At 42.5% G+C, this 26,039-nt stretch overlaps 2 protein-coding genes across 2 annotated transcripts in view; one reads left to right on the top strand and one right to left on the bottom strand.

The window, feature by feature from the left end:
* Positions 1-25,312, bottom strand: part of PRKRIP1 (PRKR interacting protein 1) — a 35,395-nt gene extending 10,083 nt beyond the window's left edge. Inside the window, exons 1-5 of the mRNA XM_036278624.1 lie at positions 25,158-25,312; positions 24,372-24,450; positions 23,456-23,556; positions 15,962-16,047; positions 13,759-13,826 (exon numbers count right to left, since the gene is read on the bottom strand). Of these exons, the coding sequence (XP_036134517.1) occupies positions 13,759-13,826; positions 15,962-16,047; positions 23,456-23,556; positions 24,372-24,450; positions 25,158-25,283 (460 nt within the window). The 5' untranslated portion in view covers positions 25,284-25,312. The remainder of the gene's footprint in view (positions 1-13,758; positions 13,827-15,961; positions 16,048-23,455; positions 23,557-24,371; positions 24,451-25,157) is intronic.
* Positions 7,413-7,877, top strand: LOC118641421 (60S ribosomal protein L27-like). The gene has a single exon (XM_036278625.1). The coding sequence runs from the start codon at positions 7,442-7,444 to the stop codon at positions 7,850-7,852; it is 411 nt and encodes a 136-aa protein (XP_036134518.1). The 5' UTR covers positions 7,413-7,441; the 3' UTR covers positions 7,853-7,877.
* Positions 25,313-26,039: the final 727 nt, after the last annotated feature.

Raw genomic sequence — 26,039 nt, 5'->3', positions numbered from 1 at the left:
ATAAAATTAAATAAAAATAAACAAATTGGAAAACTGTTCATACATGTTTTTTACTATGTAAAAATGACGTATGCATATGAAGAGATGAAAAGAAAATGGATAGAAAGGTGATCTATTAGAATGGTATCTGAGCTTTTCCCATTACTCTTATACTAATGTTTACATGCTTTATAATCTAATAATCTGGTTTTATTCAGATTATAGGAATACTAAGTAAAATGCCACTAACTATAACTGAAACTGACATTAACTTAAAAAAAAAAAATCAGATGAATGACTAGACTAAGAAAAAAATCCCTCCTTGTACTATGGAATTACAAGGACATGGGAAAATATTTGTGATAAAATGTTATGTGATAAAATTAGGACAACCATAAATACACCATTTATACAAACAGGTTTATATACTCTATATTTAGAAATTGAAATAAAAAATATCATTAACACATTAAAGTGATTTTTTAGTATGAATTATGGATAATTTTTATTTTTTTGTATTTTCTTCACTTTCCAAAAATTCTAAATGATCATTACCTTTCTTCTCAAAAGATACAAAGGATATTAAGTTTTCCAACATATACAGAATTTTGACAATAAAACAGTTCTATTTAAAACATATGAGTGCTTTCTGAACTCCAGATACTAGCTGGAATGAGTTTTAACTGGAGGTAATTTTGTCCCTCTTCCCACAAGAAATCATTTGGCAATGTCTAAAGATACTTGTGTGTGTCAATGACTGAGGAGGTTGGGTGCTACTTTTACCTAATGGACAGAGGGTAGGATGCTGTTAAACATCCCATAATGAACAGAATATAGCCCCTCACAAAAAGAATTATTTGGCCCAAAATGTCAATTCAATAGTGCTAAGATACTGCTCTCAAGGTCCTCATAACAAATCAACTTAAGGTCACCCTTGGTTTCTTTTGCAGGCAGGCATATGTTAGGATAAGTAACACCGGTGTTAGAATACACTGTGTTGGGAGTTCAAAGTGTCATAATAATCCAAATTGGCTTAATACAATCCCATGGTGTCATTCAGATACGAGTCCCACACTGTATGATGTCTTCCTAAATTACTGGACCAGCATGGACAAGGAGAAATACTTCCTCCCCAACAACAGAATGAAATTCCTAGCCAGCCAGCTGCCCCTTACTATTTTTTAGAAGAGCTGAAAAGCTTGAGTGATTTACTACCTCCAAGTCCATCAAGAACCCAGCAGTACGCAGAAGCCACCTTATGGCACAATGGAGTATCACATTAAGTTTCTATTCTTTTCAAACAGACAGCTAGAAAATCTATGTTCTCTATCACAAAAGGAAACTGAGAAGGCAAGGTAAACAGCACACAAACCATTTTTATGACAGTCATCCCTACAGCATTCTCTATCTTGCTCTTTTGGTAAGAAGCACATATAACCATGTATGATTACTAATCATTTTTAAATATGGACCGGTATTAACTTCACATTTAAGTAAAGAACAGGCAGGGTCCATTCACTCGAACAATGATTTTCAAATTTGTTTGACTGAAGCCCATAGCCCACAGCCCACAGTCTACATAGAAATTGAAAGCAAGTTTCACAAAATATTTTCTGAGTGCAATGCACTCTGATATCTTCTAGTCTATTTTATTCATGTTTGAAAAAAAATAATAGCTGCAATCTCTGAACTGATTTCATGATGCAGTGAGTAAAGGATAATAATGCTCAGTCTGAAAATAGCAGCATGCTACTATGATGTGACTCCATGATGTGACATGGGCACAAACATCTATCTTTTTGATAGAACTAAAGCTGAGAACCCAGAGAGGGCACACAGCCACTTTAAACAAGTTGAAGGCTCTGGATAAAATCTACCTAAAAGTACTAAAGCCTGTTGTATGATTTCAAATATTCTTTATAGCCTTGGGCAGATTAATGTCTAAAAGGGGCAACGAGAGGATTTTTAAAAAACTCAGTCTGCCTGGCCAGTATGGCTCAATGGATTGAGCATCGTCCCATGGACTGAGAGGTCCCGGTTTGGTTCCTGGTCAGGGCACATGCCTGGGTTGCAAGCTTGATGCCCAGTGGGGGGCACGCAGGAGTCGGCTGATTGATGTTTCATTCTCACATTAATGTTTCCATCTCTCTCTCCCTTTCTTTTGCTCTAAAAATATCAATAAAAACATATTTAAAAGTAATAATAAATAGCCCTGGCTGGTTTTCTCAGTGGTTAGAGTGTTGGCCTGCGGTCCAGAGAAACCCGGATTCGTTTCCCGCTAGGGGCGTGTGCCTCGGTTGCAGTTTGTCCCCAGCCCTGGGTGGTCATGCGAGTGGCAGCCACTCAATGTGTCCCTTTCACGTTGATCTCTCTCTCTCTCTCTCCCCCTCATACTCTATCTGAACAAAAAATGGAAAGATGTCCTCAGGTGAGGATTTAAAAAATAATAACAATAAATAAATACTCAGCTCTGTCATGCTGTGCCACTTGTATCTTTCAACTCTAGAACCAATTACTAAAAAGTTAATATGCAATTTCAAACATCAAATACAGGTTAAGTACAAACTCAGAGCAAAATAACCTGTTTGTTGTTCTGAAAGGGTTCTTAGATCTATTGGTGAGGGAACCCTGCCCAACCCAATATGGTATATAAGAACTATAGCAAGGCATTTGGAAAAGTTACCAAATTGCAGAATTTTAGACCTAGAAAGACCTTATCATTTTACAAGCTAAAAAAATAAAATAAAAATCTGCTTAAACAAAAGCAGCCAGATACTTGAGGTCAGGGTGAGCCAGAGTAAGAAGTGAGCCTAGAACTTACATCTACTGTACTTATTCCATGACCTTAAATACCTTAGTTTCTTATGACACCTCTGTGGGTGAGATAAAACAAGAGTGAGTCTGGTTGACCCTTAGATGGGAAACAACTCTACCCAAAGCAATTTTAGTGAACAGATCTGTGCCAGCCTAGATGGAGCTCTCTAGGAGATGCCGGAGGGCTCTGGCCCTGGCCCACTTTGGCTCAACATTTTTACCAATGCAAAGGAGGTATGTTTACCAAACCTGTCCATGACATCAGAAAGACATGTTAACATGCTGAATTTCAGAATTCAAAAGGATTTTGGAAACCTGAATCAAAAGAGCCAATAATCAAGTTAAAATGCAAAAGAGCACACCCTGGCTGGTTTGGCTCAGTGGTTGCAGCGTCAGCCTGTAGACCAAAGAGTCCTGGGTTCGATTTTGGCCAAGGGTACGAACCTTGGTTGTGGTTCGTCCCCAGCCCTGGTTAAGGCCGTGTGGGTGGCAACCAATCGATGTGTGTCACTCTGTCTCTCTCCCTTCCTCCCACTCTGTCTGAGGATAAAATGTAAAAATATCCTTGGGTAAGGATAAAAAAAAAAAAAAAAAAAATTAAAAAAAAAAGCAAAAGAGGTAAATATAAAGTTCTGTATTTGGATTTTAAAAAATTGATTAAAAAAATTTTTAAGTGAAAACAAAGACATAGACCACAATCTTCAAAAATAAGAAATAAAATTAATTTATTGAACAGGAAAAAACCAAAAACCAAAAAACCAAATAGAGGGTTCCAGGTAAGACAGAAGAAGTACATTCAACCCTGTCTCTCCACTGAAGACAACTACAGAACCTGGACAGAAAGCATGGATTCCAAAAAAGTAAGTGGATTAGAGAAAAAAATGAGACTACAAAGTGCTACAGGAATAGTAATGAGTTTTCTGTTTTTGTTTCTTTATCTTTTGTCCTCTTTACTATCCCCCAGCCAGGACTCAGGGTGATCCAATACAGTCGGCCCTCGTTTATCGTGGTTAATCAGTTCCAGACTCTACAGCAATAAATGAACTTCTGTGAAGTAGGATTCTTTATTAATACAGTTGTCCCTCACCACTTCACACTTCGACTTTCGCGGCTTCACTCTATCGTGGTTTTTTCAAATATAGTATAGTATTTGAAAAATACAGTATAGCATTTGAAAAAACCACAATAGAGTGAAGCCTTGAAAGTCAAAGCGCGAAATGGGGAGGGACGACTGTACCCAAAAGTCGAGTCTGGGCACAGACAGACAGAGCTCCAAGAGAAATCCTCTAGTTCTGGTTTAATAAGTAATAAAGGGGCCCAGCCGGTGTGGCTCAGTGGTTGAACATCAACCCATGTACCAAGAGGTTGCTGGTTCGATTCCCGGTCAGGACACACCCCCAGTGGAGGGCATGCAGGAGGCAGCCAATTGATGTTCTCTCTCATCAATGTTTCTACCTCTCTCCCTCTCCCTTCCTCTCTCTCTAAAATCAATAAAGAAAAAAAAGAGTAATAGCCCTGGCCGGTTTTGCTCAGTGGTTAGAGCACTGGCCTGCGGTCCCAAGAGACCCAGGTTCAATTTCCACTAAGGGCGTGTACCTCAGTTGCAGTTTGTCCCTGGCCCTGGTCGGTCGTGCAGGTGGCAACCACTCGATGTGTCACTTTCACGTCGATGTTTCTCTCTCTCTCTGTTCCTCTCTCTCCCTCCCACTTTACCTGAACAAAAAATGTCCTCAGGTGAGGATAAAAAAAAAAAAAAGATCAGAGAGCCTCATAATGTAATATTAAAAATGTCCATGATAGCGCTGGCCAGTTTGGCTCAGCAATTAGAGCGTCAGCCTGTGGTCCGGAGAGACCCAGGTTCGGTTCCCGCTAAGGGCATGTACCTCGGTTGCAGTTTGTCCCCGGCCCTGGTTGGTCATGCGGGTGGCAGCCACTCGATGTGTCCCTTTCACGTCAATGTTTCTCTCTCTCCCTCTCTTATTCTCTCTCCCTCCTACTCTATCTGAACAAAAAATGGAAAAATGTCCTCAGGTGAGGATAAAAAAAAAATGTCCAGGATATAATAGAAAATAATTTGGTATATGAAAAATCAGGAAAACCTCAACTTCCATGGAGAAAGACAATTAACAAACGCCAAGGATGAAATGACCCAGATGTTGGAATTACCAAATACTTTATTTATTTAAAAAAAAACTTTTTTTAATCCTCACCCGAGGACATTTTTCCATTTTTTGTTCAGATAGAGTAGGAGAGAGAGAGAGGAAGAGAGAGAGAGAGAGAAACATTGATGTGAAAGGGACACATCGAGTGGCTGCCATGCACACAACCCACGCAGGGCCGGGGACAAACTGCAACCAAGGTATGTGCCCTTAGCGGAAACTGAACCCGGGTCTTTCTGGACCACAGGCCGACGCTCTAACCGCTGAGCCAAACCTGCCAGGGCAAGAATGAACACTCCTGAAACAAATGGAAAGATAGAAAAGAAAAGAAATAGAAGGTATAAACAACTGAATGGAAATTTCAGAACTTTTCTGAAAAACACAATTGAGAAAAAAATGTTCACTGGGAGACTTCCAGTCAAGATTGCGGTGTAAGTAAACGCGATCTCCCCTCCTCCCACAACCACATCAAAATTACAACTAAACTACAACACAATCATTATTCAAAACTGCCTGACATCGAGCTGAATAGAAGTCCTACAACTATGAAATTAAAGAAGCAGCCACATCTAGACTGGTAGGCGGGGCGGAGGTGCAGACAGGCTGGTCCCACACCCATGTGTGGTGGATAAAAATCAGGAGGGACACCTGGGCTGTGAAGGTCCTCCTTAAAGAGTGAGGAGTGAGGGGTCCCCGTTCCACACCAGGCGCCCAGTTCAGGGTTCCAGTGCCAGGAAGAGAAGTCCCCATAACTTCTGGCTGGAAAAACTGGAGGGAACTGAGGCTGAGAGAGGCTGAGGCTGCTGGAGCCCCAGGCAGCTCCTCTTAAAGGGCCCGCATACGGACTTACTTGGACTTGCTCCCTCTAAGCTCGGAGGGGAGGCAGCTTGAGGGGCACCAGAGACATACAGAGAAGAACTGAGCTGTTTGGCCTCGGGACGAGGGCAGAAGGGGCAGCTTTCTCCTGGACAGATGTGCTGGCAGAGGCTGTTGTTCCTTTGCTGAGCCCTTCCCCCATAGGGCAGGCAGACTGCCTGCCTGCCAAATCTGGGACTCCAGCAACCTGGCTCACAATGTTTGCCCTGCCCTGGTGATTCCCTGAGGCCCCGCCCCACCCAACTTTCCCAACTTTCTGCCCCACCCAAGCTGTTTCCAAAGGCTTTACCATAGGATTGGCCTGTCTTGGATCCTGCTTCAGTTTCCTATAATCTCTCAAACAAGCAGCATCTGGTCTCAGTGAGCCCTATACCTCTCGTTAAGTGGCCCCAGGCCTGACACTAGAAGCAACCAGCCTTGGTTCACAACTTGGTTTTTCCTGGGCACCTCCAAGCTCAGCGCAAGAAACAGCCATCTGCAGATCACTTTGTAGTTTATGCCGAGTGGCCCTGGATAGAACACAGGCAGTGGCTGACCTTACCCCGGAGCCAGCACACCCAGTGGACAGCTTCAGACCACATCACAACACCACCACCCAACCACCTACACAAGTGACACACTCAATGAACGGACTCAAGGGGTATCAGAGTCCTGACGAAGTAAGTCTTGCTCTGTGTGGTGGGCCCCTACACAGTTGATCCTCCAAAGAAGTCAGACGCCAGTGGTCAGTGGGCACAGCCAGTCCTCACAGCTGATTAGCCCGAGTAAATCCCTTTCACTAATGTGCCAACAGCAATCAAGACTCAATTACAACGGAAGGGTGTACAGTCCATACTAGGGGTGCACCTCGAGGGCCTAGCTGGAGTGATCAGGGAGGCTGTGCCACTGGATCCTATAAAACACCTACAACAATAGGCCACCCTACAAAGCCTAGGAGACATAGAAACTCTACCTAATACAGAGAAACAATCACAGGGAAGCAGCCAAAATGAGGAAACAAAGAAATATGTCCCAAATGAAAGAAAAGAACAAAACTCCAGGAAAAGAATGAAACAAAATGGAGATAAGAAATCAGATGCAGAGTTCAAAACACAGGTTATAAGGTTGCTCAAGGAACTTAGTGAGACCTTAAAGGAACTTAAGGAGACTTCCAAAGAGCTTAGTGAGAACATCAACAACATAAAAAAGAACCAGTCAGAAATGAAGGATGCACTAACTGAAATAAAGAATAATTTACAGGGAATCAATAGTATAGTAGGTAAAGCCAAGAAGCAAACCATCGATTTGGAATATAAAGAAGCAAAAAACACCCAATCGGCAGCAAAAAGAATCCAAAAAAATTAGGATAGTGTTAAGGAGCCTGTGGGACAACTTCAAGTGTGCCAACATTCGCATTATAGGGATGCCAGAAAGAGAAGAGAGAGAACAAGAAATTGAAAACCCATTTGAAGAAATAATAACAGAAAACTTCCCTAACTTGGTGAAGGAAACAGACATACAAAGAGTCCCAAACAACATGAACCCAAAGAGGTCCACACCAAGACACATCATCATCAAAATGCCAAAGGTTAAAAACAGCCTTTCTGGTCTAAGCCCGGGTGGTTACCATCGAAATGGGCAAGTTTATGAAACCCGGGAAGGTGGTGCTGGTCCTGGCCAGACGCTACTCCGGACGCAAAGCAGTCATCGTCAAGAACATTGATGATGGCACCTCAGACCGCCCCTACAGCCATGCTCTGGTGGCTGGAATTGACCGCTATCCCCGCAAAGTGACAGCTACCATGGGCAAGAAGAAAATTGCCAAGAGGTCAAAGATCAAGTCTTTTGTGAAAGTTTATAACTACAATCACCTCATGCCCGCAAGGTACTCTGTGGATATCCCCTTGGACAAAACTGTCGTCAATAAGGACGTCTTCAGAGACCCTGCTCTGAAACGCAAGGCCAGACGGGAGGCCAAGGTCAAGTTCGAAGAGAGGTACAAAACCGGCAAGAACAAATGGTTCTTCCAGAAGCTGCGCTTTTAGATCTTTTTTGTTTCAATCATTAAAAGTCCAAAAAAGAAAAAAAGAAAAAAAAAAAACCAAACAGAAAGTCTTAAAAGCAGCGAGAAAAGTAGTTCATTACCTACAAAGGAGCTCCCATAAGACTGTCAGCTGATTTCTCAAAAGAAACTTTGCAGGCCAGAAAGGAGTGGCAAGAGATACTCAAGGTGATGAAAAGCAATGACCTACAACCAAGATTACTCTATCCTGCAAAGCTATCATTTACAATCGATGGACATATCGAGAGTTTCCCAGACAAGAAAAAGCTAAAGGAGCTCATCACCACCAAACCAGTATTATATGAAATGTTGAAGGTCCTCTTGAAGGAGAAGAACAAAAATATGAACAATACATATCTATTAACAATCAAATCTACAAACAAAATGAGCAAGCAGAACAGAAACAGACTCATACAGAGAACTTTTATTGCTTGCCTGTTGGGTGGGGACTGGGGTGAAAAAGATAAAGGAAGTAAGAAGTATAAATTGGTATTACACTGACAAACCTCAAAGGGAAGGGGGCAGGGAGGGCGATAAACCCAAGAACTTCTATGCATACACGCATAACCAATGGACACCGACAATAGTGTGGGGAAGGCACGAGGGGGACACTGGAGAAAAAAGGGGGGAACACCTGGAATATATTCAACAATAAAGAGGAGTTAAAAAATAAAAGTAAAAAAAAAAAAGTTCACTGGATAGGATCAATAACAGAATGGAGATGACATAGGAAAGACAGCTTAAAGTGAGAGCAACAGGAAATTACCCAATATGAACAAGAGACAAAAAAAATAAAATAAATATTATCCAAATTTGACAAGACATATGCCTATAGATTCTAGTAGCTCAGTGAACTCCATATAGGACAAACCCAAGGATATCCATGTGCAGACACATCATAATCAAACTGCTGACTTCTACACAGAAATCTACAAAGTGGCCAGAGAAAAATGATAGAACAATTTGAATGACTACAGATTTTTCATCAGAAACCATGAAAGTGGAACATTTCTAAAGTGCTGAAAGAAAATACTGCCAACCCAGAATTCTGTATCTAGTGAGAATGTTCTTCAGGAGGAAAGGTGAAATATAGATATAGCCTCATATGAAGAAATGCCAAGAAAATTCATAGCCAACAGACCTGTTCTAATTGAATGACTAAAGGAAGTCCTTCAGACATAAGGGAATGATACCAGAGGTAAGCCTAGAACATTAGGAACAAAGAAAGAACAAGAGAAACTATCTGGTTACTATTGTTAACTATTCTCTTGAGATCTTAAAAGTATATTTTATGATTGAAAACAAAAATAACATTATCTGATGGGGTTTTCAATGTATGTACGTGTACTACATAAGGCAACTACAATATAAAGGGTAAAGAAAGCTTTGTGAAAAGTTTTTACATTCTAAATCAAGTGGTAAAATACTGATTTTGAGTAGACTGTGAAAGCAGTACATGTATAGTTATCTCTAGAACAGTGATTTTCAACCTTTTTCATTTCATGGCACACATAAACTAATTACTAAAATTCTGCAGCACACCAAAAGGGGTCAGTGCCCCGACCAAATAGTTAGGTACTGCATGTTTTAAAAATTCTTGCGGCAGCCCTGGCCGGTTTGGCTCAGCGGTTAGAGCGTCGGCCTGCGGTCCTGAGAGACCCGGGTTCGGTTCCCGCTAAGGGCGCGTACCTCGGTTGCAGTTTGTCCCCGGCCCTGGTCGGTTGTGCGGGTGGCAGCCACTCGATGTGTTCCTTTCACAACGATGTTTCTCTCTCTCTCTCTGTTCCTCTCTCTCCCTCCCACTCTACCTGAACAAAAAATGGAAAAATGTCCTCGGGTGAGGGTAAAAAAAAAAAATAATAAAATAAAATAAAATTTAAAAATTCTTGTGGCATATCAGTATACTACAGCACACCAGATGAAAATTGCTACTCTAGAGGAACAATTAAAAAGCTACAAGAAGCCCTGGCTGGTTTAGCTCCAGTGGTTAGAGCGTCGACCTGTGGTCCCGAGAGACCTGGGTTCGGTTCCTGCTAAGGGCATGTATCTTGGTTGCAATTTGTCCCCGGCCCTGGTTGGGTCATGTGGGTGGCAGCCACTCGATGTGTCCCTTTCATGTCGATGTTTCTCTCTCTCTTTCCCTCCTACTCTATCTGAACAAAAAAAAAGAAAAAAATTTCCTCAGGTAAGGAATAAAAAAAATAAATAAATGGGATTCTTTTTTAAAAAAAGCTACAAGAAGAGCCCTGGCTGATATGGCTCAGTTTGTTGGGAACCAAAAAGGTTACTGGTTCGATTCTCGGCCAGGGAACATGACCAGGTTGCAGAATCATTCCCCAGTAGGGGGCATGCAGGAGGCAGCTGATATTCCGCTCTCACATCAATGTTTCTCTTTCTCTTACCCTCTTCCTAAACACCAACATAAATGTTTTAAAAGAAACAACAAAAATACAAAAAGGGACATACAACAGGGTCCACTTATAAGTGGATTTTTTTCCAATAAGTATCCCTAAGTTTTTACATCTGCAGATTCAACCAACAGCAGATTGGAAATAATATTTTCCATCCATAGATGGGAATATGCATATGTGGAGGGCTAACTGCATGTGGCGGTGCTGGTGCCCCTTAACCTCCACGTTGAAGGGTCAACTGTAATTAAAAACACAAAAATAGCCCGGCTGGTGTGGCTCAGTGGATTGAGGGTTGTCCCATGGACTGAGAGGTCCTGGTTTGATTCCCAGCCAGGGTACATGTCCGGGTTTCAGGCTTGAACCCCAATTACAGGACGTGCAAAAAGCAGCTGATTGGTATTTCTCTCTCATCGATGTTTCTCTCTCCATCTCCATTTCTTTCGAAAAGCAGTAAAAACATTTAAAAAAAAGGAAAGAGAAAACAGGTACAAAAAAGAGGGAACAACAAAACAAATAAAATGGCTGTCCTAAAATCCAAACATATCAATAAAAAGATAGAGATGGTCAGAATGGATAAAAAACATGACCTAAGCCCTGGCCAGTTTGGCTCAGCGGTTAGAGCATTGGCCTGCGGTCCAGAAAGACCCGGGTTCAGTTCCCGCTAAGGGCATGTAGCTTGGTTGCAGTTTGTCCCCGGCCCTGGTTGGGTTATGCAGGTGGCAGCCACTCGATGTGTCCCTTTCACATCGATGTTTCTCCCCCCCACCCTCACTCTATCTGAACAAAAAATGGAAAAATGTCCTCAGGTGAGGATTAAAAAAGAAAACAAACAAAAACATGACCCAAAATTTGATGTGTACAGGAAACATATTGTAAATATAGGTATATTAAAATTTAAAGGGCTGGAAACACTTTAAGAATGGCAGAGTAAAGATCTTTTCTAAAAATCTGCCTCTCAATAAAAGCATCAAGAACACTGACAATAATCATCAAAATTGACTTTTTCAGAACTCTGGCAATGTTCCTTGGATTGTTTGAGAAAAATGGCTGAATTCTGCCCTGGCCGGTTTGGCTCAACGATTGGAGCATCGGCCTGCGAACCAGAGAGTCCCGGGTTCGGTTTCCACTTGGGGCATGCACCAAAAAAAAAAGGCTGAATTCTGGTCAGAACAGCAGGCTTAGTGGTGTTTTAACTTTCCCTATTCCCTACCCTCTCCCTAAAAGCGAAGTAGCCCCCCAAACCAACAGCCTCATAATCATAGTAGCTATGAAAACTACCAGTCTACCAAACACTGGAGGAGGTCAAGTGCATTGGGAGCACCTCAGAAGTTCCACATACAGAAGTCAGTCCTTATTTGACTTGTCTGGCAGCTGCCTGCAAACTAACACTTGCAAAAATCGTCTTTCTTCAACTTGACTCAGTATAAAACAGCCTTTTCCCCAGGCACTATAAAATAATTCCTTCTAGAAAATGAGGGAAAACAGTAAAAAATTATACTATAAAGTGTGTCTCAGTACATTTACAACTCAAATGGTCCTTGAAGGGGCCAATCATATTGCAGTGTGTGAGCGAAAGTCTGACTTTATCTTAAGACCAAAAATCACAACTGTCCAATCAGGAAATATGCCTAGTCAATCAAGGAATTGCCAAGATTCTATAATGTTATGGAGTCACCTTTTTTTTTTTTTGTCTCTTAGCACCCTTGGTCCTTCCTATCTGGGGCCCCTGTCCCTGATTCTCAGCCAAGGGGCTCCCAGGGGATAAGATGGCACTTTCTGGCCTTGTGGTGGGTTCAGAGGTAGACAAGACCGGGAGTGCTGTGGGATGCTGACACATTACTCAGCCCCTATTCCTCCTTGTTAACAAAATGTCAATTCTGCCTAGGGTTGCTATGTACTCAGCTCCCAGCTATGGATCATGATAGGTTAAAGATAGTCATAACAATTCTTTTTTCTATTTGTCTAGCCTGATGGCAGCAAGAGATAACAAAGTGACCTAGTCAATGATCAATGAGATAGATATAAGGTGGTAACTGCTGGGCATTTCTGGGGGATGTTTTGCTCTTCAGTAAAAACAAACAAACAAACAAAATCAGACCAGATAAGCAGCACTTCTTTTCCCTCTTCTTCCTGCTTTGAGCATAGGTGTGATGCCAGGAGCTGCAGTGGTCATATCATGCCCACAGGATAGAGGCCAAGAGAACTGTAGGGATGCTGGGCCTGACACAATTAAACTGCTGAACCATACCAGGCTGCCACCTACAACCAGGTTTCCTGTTACGTAAGGAAAATGAATTCTGCCCAGACAGTGTGGCTCAGTTGGTTGAGTGTTGTCCCATGCACCAAGAGGTCACTGATTCAATTCCCGGTCAGGGCACATGCCCAGGTTGCATGCTTGATCCCCAGCAGGGGGCATGTAGAAGGCAACCAATAAATGTTTCTCTCTCATCGATGTTTCCTATCTCTCCCTCTCCCTTCTTCTCTCTCTAAAATCAACTGGTAAAAAAATAAAGAATTCTTTACCTATTGCTAGTTGAGGTTTCTTGTAGCCAAAAGCATTCTTTTAAAAAAAATCCTCACCCACAGATGTTTTTATTGATTTCTTAGAGAGTGAGGAAGATAGAGAGAGAGAGAAACGATGATGTGAGAGAGAAACATTAACCAGTTGCCTCTTGTATGTGCCCTGACTGGTGTTCAAACCCAAAACCTTTTTTTAAGTGTATAGGACAACACTCCAACCAACTGAGCCACCCATCCAGGAAGCCAAAGTATTCTTAACTGACTTGCCAAATGTCTCAATCAGAACAACAAAACACCTTTGCTAGGGATATCTCCTTAGTCTTTCCCACTGGACAAGAATAAGGAAGGGTGTAGTTCCCAGGAACCTCACAACCACAGGGAAGACATAAGCCTGCCTGAGGATAGGAGGCCAGGGAACAGAGGGAGACAGGGAATGCCAATAACTACTCGAAGCTCTTTTACTAGTCATGCCTGAATGAAGTTCTGTCCTGGACTTAATGTGAGTTAGTATCTTTCTTTTGCACTTAATCCAGTTTGGCTTTCTGACATGTGCAATTTAAATGAGCCCTAACTAATAGAAATAAGCCCTCATTCCCTCACTGGCCAGCCAACCAGTTCCAAACTCTAAATCTCATTCTTTTTTTTTTTTTATCCTCAACGGAGGACATTTTTCGATATTTTGTTCAGACAGAGTGTGAGGGAGAGAGAGAGAGAAACATCGATGTGAAAGGGACACATCGATTGGTTGCCACCCACATGACCCAATCAGGACCAGGGACAAACTGCAACCGAGGCACGTGCCCTTAGCGGGAACCGAACCCGGGTCTCTCTGGACCGCAGGCTAACGCTCTAACCGCTGAGCCAAACCGGCCAGGGCCAAACTCTAAATCTCATTCTTAACAGTTTCTGTGATTAACACCAAGGAAGGTCAAAACCAAGAAAAGTGGGTACTACTCACCTTCTTTTTGTTTCTTCTGTTCAAGCTTCATCTTCTTTGCCAATAATTTCTTCTCTTTTAACTTCTGGCTACAAATGTAATATAAATGCATTAATTCCTTAGCTATCTCATTATGTATTTTAGAAAACATCTTATTTTAGAAAACATCTACTTATAGGATCTTTAAAGGCATTATAATCACACAAACACTACAATAATATAATATAGAAATACTTTCTTGCCCTGGCTAGTTAGGCTCAGCAGTTAGAGCCTAACTGCTTGGCCCGAGGACTGAAAAGTCTCAGGTTTGATTCCTGGTCAAGGGAGTGTATCCAGGTTACAGGTTCAATCCTAGTCCGTGGTTGGGTTGTGGGGGAGGCAACCAATCTATGTCTCACTCTCACATCTATGTTTCTCTCTCTCTCTGCCCCTCCCTCCCTTCCATTCTATCTAAAAATCAATGGGCAAACAGCCTCAGGTGAGGGTTAAAAAAACCCCAAAACGTTCTTATTTTTTTCTTATTATGATTCTGCTACTCCATCATCATCATTATCAAGCTGTTTTCTTCATGAATCAAGAGAAATCCTCAGGGGTTTGAGGTGATTAAAGCAATCTCAAAAACACTGGATATGCTTCTTCATCCCAAGATATTTTAAAAATCCTGTTCAGGCCCGGCTGGTGTGGCTCAGTGGTTGAGCACTGCCCCATGCACCAAGAGGTAGCTGGTTCGATTGCCATTCAGGGCACATGCCCAGGTCTTGGTGGGTAGCCACATCCACACCAGGCATATAACTTTAGTAAAAGGTTTATCTTTGCCTCAAACAAGCCATTGTTTCAATGCATCTAGGCTAACAGAACTTTGAAATGTCTCTTTTCAGAAGTAGCCATGTTCAAAAGAGCACATAATCTGGTTAACCATCCTATAATCCAGTCTCCGCCTTGCTTTCTCCCACCTTACATAACCTTCCTTCCCTCAATTTCAAATGCATAAAAGCTGCTGTAAACTGCCATTCTGGGGAGTATTTAAGATCTTGCTTCCCAGCAGTTGTCACCAGTTTGGCTCAAATAAATTCTTATAAAATAATTCCCTACAGGTTTAGACATTTGTTATGTCGACAAGGGAGCATTTATTAAAACACATACACATGCAACCTGTATATTCATATAGTCACTTAGGGAGGTCACAGCACCTAATTTAAGGAAGAAGCTGAATGAGTTCACTCACAGCACCTGATTTTAACCTGATGTTAAAATACTTAAGTGAAGAAGACAGAAATCCATGTGGATCAAGGAAATGCTAACCTCCAAGCTCTGAAGAATTTATAATGAGCTGGGGGAGGGGCACAACAAGTGACCTGATCTCCCTGAGCACTAGCAGAAAAGCCATTCCTCTACTGGATTGCTCCATGGCTGGGTCTAGCACCCAAGACCTCTATAGGTTTGTGGACAAAAAGGGGACACATGCTAACCTGACAAGCGCAGGGAAGGCCTGCATGGCAACCTTGTAAACTCAAAGACATAGAGTAACCACAAAGGATGGTCTGAAATTAGAACTTTTTAACTAAAAGTAATTTATATCAGGTAGTCATGTTCTAGACTGGCATCTTCCCTGACAAAGGTCAACCTTTACCTTAACTGAGACTATCTTTTGTATTTTTGCTTCTATGCTAACATTCCATTGGAACATCAGGGTAACTCCCCTTTTCCAGACCCCTCAGGGCAGAGGCCATAAATCCCCTACTGTTATTGGGTTAACTGTTGACTGTTAACTATCCTGTACTCATCTATGTAAAGGATATTTGTGCCCGGCCAGTTTGGCTCAGCAGTTGAGTGTCCGCCTGCGGACCAGAGAGTCCCGGGTTCAGTTCCCACTAGGGGCACGTACCACAAAAATGATATTTGTGTCTATCCAATCACAGAGGTTTTCCCACCTCCCTAATCAATCACCAATGGATTTCATGTAACTCACTTGCATCTTCTCTTTTAATTGTAATGTATAAAATAAGGTGCAAAACTGCCATGGTCTGGAGCATTATCTCAATCCATTGAGATTTTGCTTCTTGGCTCAAATAAACTCACAAAAATTCTCCATAGGTCTGAATGTTTCTTACGTTGCCAGGTTATATAGGTAAACTTTTGAGTGTAAGGACTCATTCACCAACCACGTACTTCCCATTTTCTGCTTTTAAGTCTCTTTAGTTATGGGATGCCACAAAGCCCTTACCGCTTTTTTCGACGCTTTGCAGTCTGCTCTTCAGCAGCAATTTTATTCCTTTCCAGTCTCTTCTGAAACTCTATATCCAATTTTTGCTGTAAAAAAAACCCACATCATTTATTTAGACATGCTGTAAACTGGCTATGAGAGCTCTAGAAGTCACACCAGTGGGGGTGCTATAAGCACATCTAGGTCTCCAGGGCCACCTTCACGAGACCCTACCCTCCCTAAATGGAGATGTGTAAGAACAGATGGTTTAAATCACCATAGTAAGGGAGCCAGATAACAAAAACCCTTCAGAGCCAGACTAATCCAAGATAAAGGTAAAACTAACCAGAAAATGAACCCAGACCCCATTATACACTCATTTTAATATATCAGCATATTAAATGGCACACTGGAAACCTAATGAATATTCTGTAGAGACCCCCTCCCCACCCCCACCTCTATGATTCCCACCTATAGAAAACAGATAAAACCCTCAGGACAAAGGAAGACACTCTTCTTTGAGCACACCCCTGTCCCCCTTTCCTCACGCGTGTACTTTGCTTCTTCTATGCTAAGCTCTAAGGGTCCTGATGAGGCCTGCACCCAGGGGAGCAATGGGCAGCAGCAGTGCTTCCTGGGGTTACCCTCTGATCCTGTCTCTAGGGGCCCTTCCTCTGCCTTCTAGTCCCAAGATTTAATAAACTTACTCTCACCTTCACCCTGGACTTGTGTCCTGAAATTTTTCCTGTGGCAATAAAGAACCTGGAGATCGCCTGACAGGTGACAGACCTCAACCCTGCAGGGACACCCCCGTCTCCACCCTTGAGGAAGTAGTCCGATAACAATACCACTCAGGCACAACAACAAAATGTAAGAGAAACTATGATAGGGAGCACTATTGGCTCTTCTGTTTAGCCAGGTCCTTAGTGTGATATTGTGACTTAAGAAATACAGATCTGATCTTCATCCACTGTTTCTGACACAAGCTCTTAAAACTCTCATAAATTTCCCATAAGAGCCATAGGGACATCTTTTATTATATTTAGTCGTGTTGCCAGTTCTTGAAAGAGCTCCAGAGATAAAGGTGAAAGGATTTCTTTTGTTATTCGTAACAAGCCCCTCTCACCACAAGAGTTTATGTTAATGAGTGACTTTTGGAAAGCCCCCACCAAAAAGGACTGGTTGCCAGGGGAACTTTCAACCCCAACTCCTGACTTCCTGGGAGGAAAGAGGAGCTGGAGGTGGGATCAATCACTTAATGTCAACGATTTAATCAGTGGTGCCTATATAATGAAGTCTCCAAAAATCTAAAAGGATGGAGCTTATTTATTAACTTCTTTTGTTGTTGTTAATCCTCACTCGAGGATACTTTTCCATTGATTTTTAGATGGAGTGGGAGGGAGGGAGGGAGAGAAAGAAACACCAATTGGCTACCGCCTGCGAACGGCCCAGGATGAACCTGCAACCCAGGTACATGCCCTTGACCAGAAACTGAACCCATGACTCTTCAGTCTGGGGGCCAACAGGCCGGAGTTTAAATAGCTTCCAGTTTGGTGAATATGTGGAGGTGCTGGGAGAGGACAGGGAAGCTCCTCATCCGTTCTTCCATCTGAAAGGGGTGGGAGAGAATAGAATACAGAGAACTAATCATGGTGGAGTATTAGCCATAGTTATAAGAAATGTTAAGCATCCTTGCTCTGTTAATTATGATTGCTCTGTTCTGATTAAAGAAAGCTCATTCTGATCTGGCTGGGAGAGTTACCTCAGGAATGCTGTCCACTCTCCCTATATGAGAACAAAGAAAGACCAGTCAACATCACGAAAAGACAACCTTGGAGTCCTGGGGGGTGTGCACTGGAGACAACCCTTCCTAGCCCCAGCCCATACTACTTCCCCATGCCTGTAATCTGTTTTACCCATTGTTATTCCTTTTGCCTACTTAATCTGTAACTGTTTGTTTTTTTAATTGCTTTTTCTTTATTGATTTTAGAGAGAGGAAGGAAGAGGAGGAGAGAGAGAGACATCGATGAGAGAGAACATTGATTGGCCACCTCCTGCATGTCCCCCATTGGGGATCGGGCCCATAACCTGGGCATGTGCCCTGACCAGGAATTGAACTGGGAACCTCTTGGTGCATGGGTAGACATCCAACCACTGAGCCACACCGGCTGGGCTGTAACTGTTTTTGTTTTTTTTTAATCCACTGGTATTCCTTTCTGCCTACCTGCCCTTCCACAAGTAGCTACCCAATATAAGCAATCTGAGGAAGTTCAGAGCAGATTTTTACAGGACACCTGCTGCTCTCCCATACTGCAAGGCAATATTGGAATAAAAGCTCATCCAGTCAGCTCTCATTTATTGCGGTTAATCCATTCCAGACTCTAGAGGTTGCTTCTGGCGTTGAAGGATTCCTGGAGTGCTCGAATACACAGGCCTACAGTCCATACGTACAGTAATTTTAATTTTAATCGTAATACAGGGGTGTATAGTTGACTCAGACAACCGAGTGCACACTGTATCATTTTCATTGTCTCGATCAACTTTTGCGCAACTAATGACAGGCAGCCCAGACCCATTCATTGTCCAGTTTCACATCTGGCTGTTCCAGAGTTATATCCTTTTATAATACATCTGAAGTCCAGCACAGATGACAACCTGGACTTCTCATTGGCTTTTGAAGGGAAGAAGGGGGCTGCCTTGTGGGACTGAGCCCTTAACCAGAGTTATCTGCCCCCATCTCCAGATAGACAATAGCAGAATTGAGTTAAAATTGTACGACAGACCGGCTGGTGTCAAAGAATTACTTGGTGTGGGAGAACTCTCACATATTTGGAGATCAGAAGTGTCAGTTTGTAGTAGAATACTGAGAGTAGAGGAGACACACAGGAGTGTATTTTTTCTTTACAGACAGTGACAGGAAACCATTAGGTAGGCAGTTAGACAGATAAAAGTAGACCAAGATGGAGACCAAAAAGTAGACCAAGTCCTGGGTGCCCAGCAAAGGACAATTGTAGGGGGGGACCTTGTCCCCAGGGTGATCTTTCCTCCCCTAGCATATGGCTGGTCACGCGGTTTGGACTCTGACCTTTCTTCCCTAGAGATAACATCTAGGCCTCAATTGTATTTTAGCTCCAGGCTCAGAAAAGCAGCAAAACCAGACAAGTGACCCCACAGCTGACCTCAGGACCAGCTGCATTGGATAAGGATGCCCAGGCGACAACCAATCCATCAGTTAGAGCTAGACCCTAAAAGGACACACCTGGAAAGCTGCTGAATAGTCTACTGAGATCTTTCCCTGGGACCTCTACTAAAATCTCCACCCTTAAAATGCTTAGGACAAGAACCCAGAGCACCCCTGCCTTTCTCTTCCCACTCCCCTCCCAATTCCCCCAGGCACATCACCTTTCCAGTCCTCACTTCTAAGCTCCAAGGGCCCTTCCTTTACCTCTATAACTTGTCTCCTAAGCCCATTTCTTCTATGAATTACTTCTTCCACCTCTGTAATTTTCCAAATGAATGTTCTTTTACAGTTTGAGTCTTGGCTCCGAATTCTTTCCTAGCTAGAACTCAAGTACCGAGGCTGCTGAACCCAGGTCTGGTATGACCCCACTGGTCTACCACCTGGTGCAATTCCCACCACCCCTAACATCTGTAGATACATATATGTGAATAATACAAACCAGGGGATGACAGTAGCTGGGGAGGAATCACCAACATCTGCTGGCTAAGGAAGGCTGCAGGACAAGCAAATATGAACTAAAAAATACCATGACAGTAATCCCAAAATCATAAAGACATTTTTTAAACTTAATTTTTTACCATTCCAATAATTTTTTTCTTCTGTATCTTGTCTGTCCCTTTGGTTTAATATTTTCCCTAGTGTTTTATACTGAAAAATTTCAAACACAGAGAAGTTGAAAGAATTATACAATGCATATACTCATCACCTAGACTCTACAATGGACATTTATCACCTATCTACCTACCTATCTATACCTCTATCTATCCATTAATCCATCTTACTTTTTTGATACAACCCAAAGTAAGTTGTAGTCATCAAGGCTATTTCACTTCTAAAGAATTAAGCATACATATCATTAATTAGAGCTTAATATTTGCTTATGGTTCTTCTGCGTTTTTTTCCATTTAAGGTAATACATCCATACAACAAAATGCCTAAATCTTGAGTGTACAATTTGATCACCCCAGAAAGTTCCTTCATACATCTTCCCAGTCAACCCCTCATCCATCTCCCAGAGACAACTAGTGTTCTGATTTTTTCCCCTCTACATAGATTAGGTTTTTTGTTTTTTATCCTCACCTGAGGACATTTTTCCTTTTTTTTTTTCAGATAGAGTGGGAGGGAGAGAGAAGAGGAGAGAGAGAAACATGGACGTGAAAGGGACACATCGAGTGGCTGCCATCTGCACGACCAACCAGGGCCGGGGACAAACTGCAACCGAGGTACATGCCCTTAGCGGGAACCGAACCCAGGTCTCTCTGGACTGCAGGTTGACGCTCTAACCGCTGAGCCAAACCGGCCAGGGCCATAGATTAGGTTTTATTCCAACATAAATTAGTTTCCATGTAAATGGAATCATCTAGTACGGTCTCTTTTGCCCAAGACTTATTTCACTTGGCGTGTTTTAACAATCATCCATATTGTTGCATATATCAATACAGTGATACCTCGGTTCTCGAACATAATTCGTTCCAGGAGGACGGTCGAGAACCGAAGCAATGAAACCAATAGGAAAGCGTGACTCTCTCCACAAAGCGTGACTCTCTCTCTGCACTCACACTGATGACGCAAGCAAGGCACGCTGGGCCGAATGAACGCCATTCGGCTCAAGTCGGCTCATCTCGGAAGTTCGAGTTCCAAATATTTGTTCGGATTCCGAGACAAAAGTTTCTCGAATCCCGATTTGGTCGAAAACCGAGGCGTTCGAGAACCGAGGTATCACTGTAATTTGCTCCTTTTTATTGCTAAGTAGTATTCTATTTTTATGAATGTTTTAATTTTTCAAAGTATTTTATTCCTTTGTATAGAAGTAAATTCTACAAAAAATCTTTTTTTTTTTTTATCCGCACCCGAGGACATTTTTCCATTTTTTGTTCAGATAGAGAAACATCGACGTGAAAGGGACACATCGAGTGGCTGCCACCCACACAACCCAACCAGGGCCGGGGACAAACTGCAAACGAGGTACATGCCCTTAGTGGGAACTGAATCCACTTAGTGGGTCTCTCTGGACCGCAGGCCGACGCTCTAACAGCTGAGCAAAACCAGCCAGGGCTACGAAGAATCTTTTTATTTATTTATTAAAATTTTTTTTTCCTTTATTGATTTTAGAGAGAGAGGAAATGAAAGGGAGAGAATGAGAGAAACATCAATGAGAGAGAACATCAACTGGCTGCCTCCTGCATGCTCCCCACTGGGGATTTGGCCCACAACATGGGCATGTGTCCTGACCGGGAATCGAACCGGTGACCACTTGGTGCATGGGTCGACGCTCAACCACTGAATCATACCGGCCAGACAGAATCTTTTTAAATCAAATTACTGAAAAATGAAATACTATTGGATAAAGTAGTTTTCTCTTTCATAAAAAGCAGACAAATAAATATAATTTCTATTATGTATATGTATAAATGTATAAATCTCACTAAATGTATAAATGTATTCCATGAAATAATGGCCATTATGGTAAGACTGAGGAAAACGACTTTTCCAGTACGTGTTCTAAGATTAAGAACCAAGGGCATGACTCATCAACCCATGCACCAAGAGGCTGCTGGTTCAATTCCCGGTCAGGACACATGTCCAGGTTGTGGTCCGGATCCCTAATGGGGAGCATGCAGGAGGCAGCCAACTGTTGTTCTCTCTCATAGATGTTTCTCTCTCTCCCTCTAAAAATCAATAAAGAAAAAAAAAAAAGAACAAAGGGCAATCTCTCATGCACAATGTTAAGAGAAGAAATCAGATTTGAAAAATCATAAACAGCCAAATAATATTTGCTTTTTATTAATAGTAAGGTGGGCAAATATAGTACTACTATACAAAAGTCAGTATTTTTTTCCCTGCATCTCATTAATATCAAATAATAAAATAGAGGACCACCTAGCATCACTCCAACCAACAAACTTAAAATATCTTTGAACAAATGTGGTGAGATATATGCAAAACTTCACAAATAATCACTGAGAGATAAAAAAAATTTAAACAAACGAAGAAACATAACGTTTCTTGAAAGGATGACTAAACACTATAACATCCATTCTCACTCAAGTTAAGTTACAGATTCAACTCAATTCTAGTAAAAAACAAAACAAAACACACACACAAAATTTTGGTTTGTATAAAATAACTCTAAAATTTAATTAGAAAAATAAAACAAGTGATATGTCCAGAAGAAGAAAGAGATCTGTGACCCCTCCAGTCAAGTAACAGAAAGCTTAATATAGTTCTTACAGTACAATTTCTAAAGCAATTCTTAGTTGTTAATCATAATTTGACACATCATGAAGAAATGCCAGTCTTCAAGCTAAAAAACTAAAAGCAGCAGACACACTATAAGCATACTACTATTCACAGAAGATACACAGCTACCTGGAATTATAGGCATTCAGCCAAAAAGAGAGAGAACAATAAAGAAATAATAACTCAAGTGGTCTATTCCATTTCATGACAAATAGTCTGGAGGGTAGAGGGGACTCTGTTGTGCCCTCCTATACATAAGGAAGTCTCCCGCCTCTCATTCATCTCCTAATGTGATTATTTTGCTGTATTGAGCCTGACCTAGGAGTAACCTGAACTCTACTTGATGTCTGTTTCTGGTGCCATCTTTAAAAGGTAGTCCTTGCCCTGGCCAGTTTGGCTCAGCGGTCAGAGCGTCAGCCTGCGGTACAGAGAGACCGGGGTTCGGTTCCCGCTAAGGGCACGTACCTCGGTTGCAGTTTGTCCCCGGCCCTGGTTGGTCGTGCGGGTGGCAACCACTCGATGTGTCCCTTCACGTCGATGTTTCTCTCTCTCTCTCTTCCTCTCTCTCCCTCCCGCTCTGTCTGAACAAAAAAATGCAAAAATGTCCTCGGGTGAGGATAAAAAAAATAAAAAAATAAAAATAAATAAAATAAAATAAAATAAAAGGTAGTCCTTACAGTCCTGGCCAGTTTGGCTCAGCGGTTAGAACATCGACCTGAGGTCCAGAGAGACCCAGGTTCGGTTGCCCCTTAGGGCACATACCTTGGTTGCAGTTTGTCCCCGACCCTGGTGGGTTGTGTAGGTGGCAGCCACTCAATGTGTCCCTTTCACATCGATGTTTCTCTCTCTCTCTCTCTCCCCCTCCTACTCTATCTGAACAAAAAATGGAAGAATGTCCTCGGGTGAGGATAAAAAAAAAAAAGGTAGTCCTTTCAGAAACCAAGTGTATCTACTCTGCTTCAAATACTTTTTTTCTAAAAGATATTAAGTGCACATTGCCCAAACCAGAGGGCTCAGTCTCCTTGCTCACTGACCTTCTCAGCCATGGCATCCATGTAGTCCTGTCGTTGATACTCTCTCCGGCGCAGGTGCCTATATACATGGAACTCTCCACTGCCAGCCCCAGCACTTGAACCTATAGCCAGAACAGTTCAGAGTTCTTGATGAGCTCCAGTTATCAACACAGGCTATCTTTAATTAAAAGTGACCAAAGGAAGACTCTCAAGTAATGGAAGGGACGGCCTGTCTCATTCCCCACTATACCACAGAATCTAGCACAGTGCCTAGTACATAGTGTAGGCATCATTCAATATTTGTTGCATGAACAGTGGATGTGAAGTCACTAAAAGTTCCAGTCTAATGCAGTACTGAGAGGAGAAACAGAATGCAGTTCAGTGACCAGAAACCTAGAGGAGTGCCCATGACCTTTCCCTCCCCGACAGATGATTTCACATTTGACATGCTAAATTTCTACTAAGCTGAAAAGATGTCCATGATATATTAAGTAAAAAAGGTTGGTTACCAAATAGTATGTGTAGAACAACCATATTTTTCTAAAAGGATTTTTTCTTAAGCAGCAGTGGTTTTGTCTATAAAGAAGTTTGGAGGGCTGTACATCAGAATGTTACAAGTGGAACGATGAAATTACAGGTGGTTCAAACTTTTAAAATACCTCTATTATTTATTTTTCTTTACAATTAGTATATGTTAACTTACAATCCAATGAAATAAAACTATTTCCATGGAGAAATAACCAATGCAAGGCATTATTAAAAACAATGCATAAGAAAATTCTCTAATGCCAAACCACTTCGTTGTGAGAGCAAAATATTGAACCAGTGAACATTTTTTTCCTACTAGAGATGTAATTAACATATGCTAACTGCAGGGTTTTTATATCTACACTTCAAAAATTATATTGACATACACACACTTCCCAAAAGACATTACCCATTACATCTCGGACAAATTCTGGGGGAGGTCGAGGTGCCCATTCACTCATTTTTTCTGGAATTGGAACTGCTTTGTCCTGAAACATTTAAACAGGAAAGCATTTATAAATATAAACCTGCTGACAAAGTCACATCTCTTATCACCAAAGACTTTTCTCTAGACTAATAAAGTAAGGCTGCTTTGCTCCTTGGATTCAAAGCTGATTTTACCTTCTTCCCTCTGTCTTTACCTTCTTCCCTCTGTTTTAGCTTTATTTCGTCCTGTATACTTTTGGGTCTATCACAGCCAGTCCACATCCTTGTCATGGCTATTCTTAACTTTCCAGAGAGGAACTCATAAACGTTAAAGTCACCATGTATGCCTGGAGCCTCCAACTTGAACCCTACCCTACACGTGAAGGGTTAACCCTTTCTAGTAAAATATATGAAATCTCATCCAATTGTTTTTGTGACTGAAGTGACTTGCCCCAACGCCTCTAAGGAGGTATTGTTTAAAAGAAAATAACCCTTGTGCGAACCCACGGGCTCTACCTTGCCAGTCTAACGCTTCTGTTCACAAAAAGTTAAACAGGAAAAGGTCTTGGAGCACGAAAAGCCGCTCCACAGCGCCCCCATCCTGGCTGGGCTGTAACATAAGGGCAGAAAGCAGCTGGCTATCTCAGGGGCAGCCTACTCCTTACTAAGGACTGGCGCTACGGTTTGGGTACCGAATTCCTGAATTTAGAGGCGCCGGAACGGAAGGGAGTGGGACTCGGAGGGCCGACGAGCCCGCGCCTCGACTCACCGGGTTCTTCATGAGCCGCTCCAGCTTGAGCTTCTGTTCCTCCGCCGCATTCTTAGGGATGACGAGTGCTTGCGGCTCTTTCTTGGGCCTTGGTGGTCGCACCGAGGCAGCGGCTGAACTCGCCATGATCGCCCCCTCCTCCCCTAGCGGGCGGCGGCGCGCACGTCTGACGCAGAGACGCGCGCCTGCGACGCAAGCGCAGTCTCCCAGCTGGGCGGGGCTGGGACGGAGTCGCAAACTGAGAAAAGCCTGCTGAATAGTCAAGAACCCGAGGCCGAGTCGGTTGTTTTGATCAGAGCTGCTTGATTTCATTTCCTGTTTCTGGGCAAATCCCGGCAGTGAAACGCTACGTGCGGTAGGGTTTTATCCCAGCCGACCTCTTCTGTCGCGTGCGCGTCCTGGCTCCGCTGGCAGCCCTGCTTGCTAATGGCTCTCAGCCTCCCCTTCCGCCCTGAGCCTTTGTCCTGACCCTTAATTAGGTCTGGTTCACTTCCCCTATCCATTTCTGACAATCTGTTGATTTAAGACAGATCAAACAGCTTCCTAAGGACTGGGACCTATCTCTTCTGCCCACCTGGAATTACTCTGCACCTGGCACCTAGCAAATATACCTCAGTTGAGTGAATGAGACTTTCTTAGGAGAAAGAGAAAAGCTGCCCCTCACATCTGAGAGCTGGCGTGGCACTCATAGCTAGGCCTTGGTGCTCTCCTGTTGGACATTAACAATTTCCGAGAACATCAACATCACACTAGGCCTTTCTGTGACCGTGATGGAGCAAGAAACAAACAAGAATGCTCTGTAATCATGTTTGATGGAAAAACATGAATGTCTTTGAAACCAGAAAATGACTAAACATTTTCACCATTCTGGTTAATATGAGT

This window comes from Molossus molossus, unplaced genomic scaffold, assembly GCF_014108415.1.
Source record: "Molossus molossus isolate mMolMol1 unplaced genomic scaffold, mMolMol1.p scaffold_m16_p_3, whole genome shotgun sequence".
Classification (NCBI taxonomy): Eukaryota; Metazoa; Chordata; class Mammalia; order Chiroptera; family Molossidae; genus Molossus; species Molossus molossus.
Note: the sequence above shows the minus strand (reverse complement) of the source record. Positions and strands in the feature narration are given on the sequence as shown.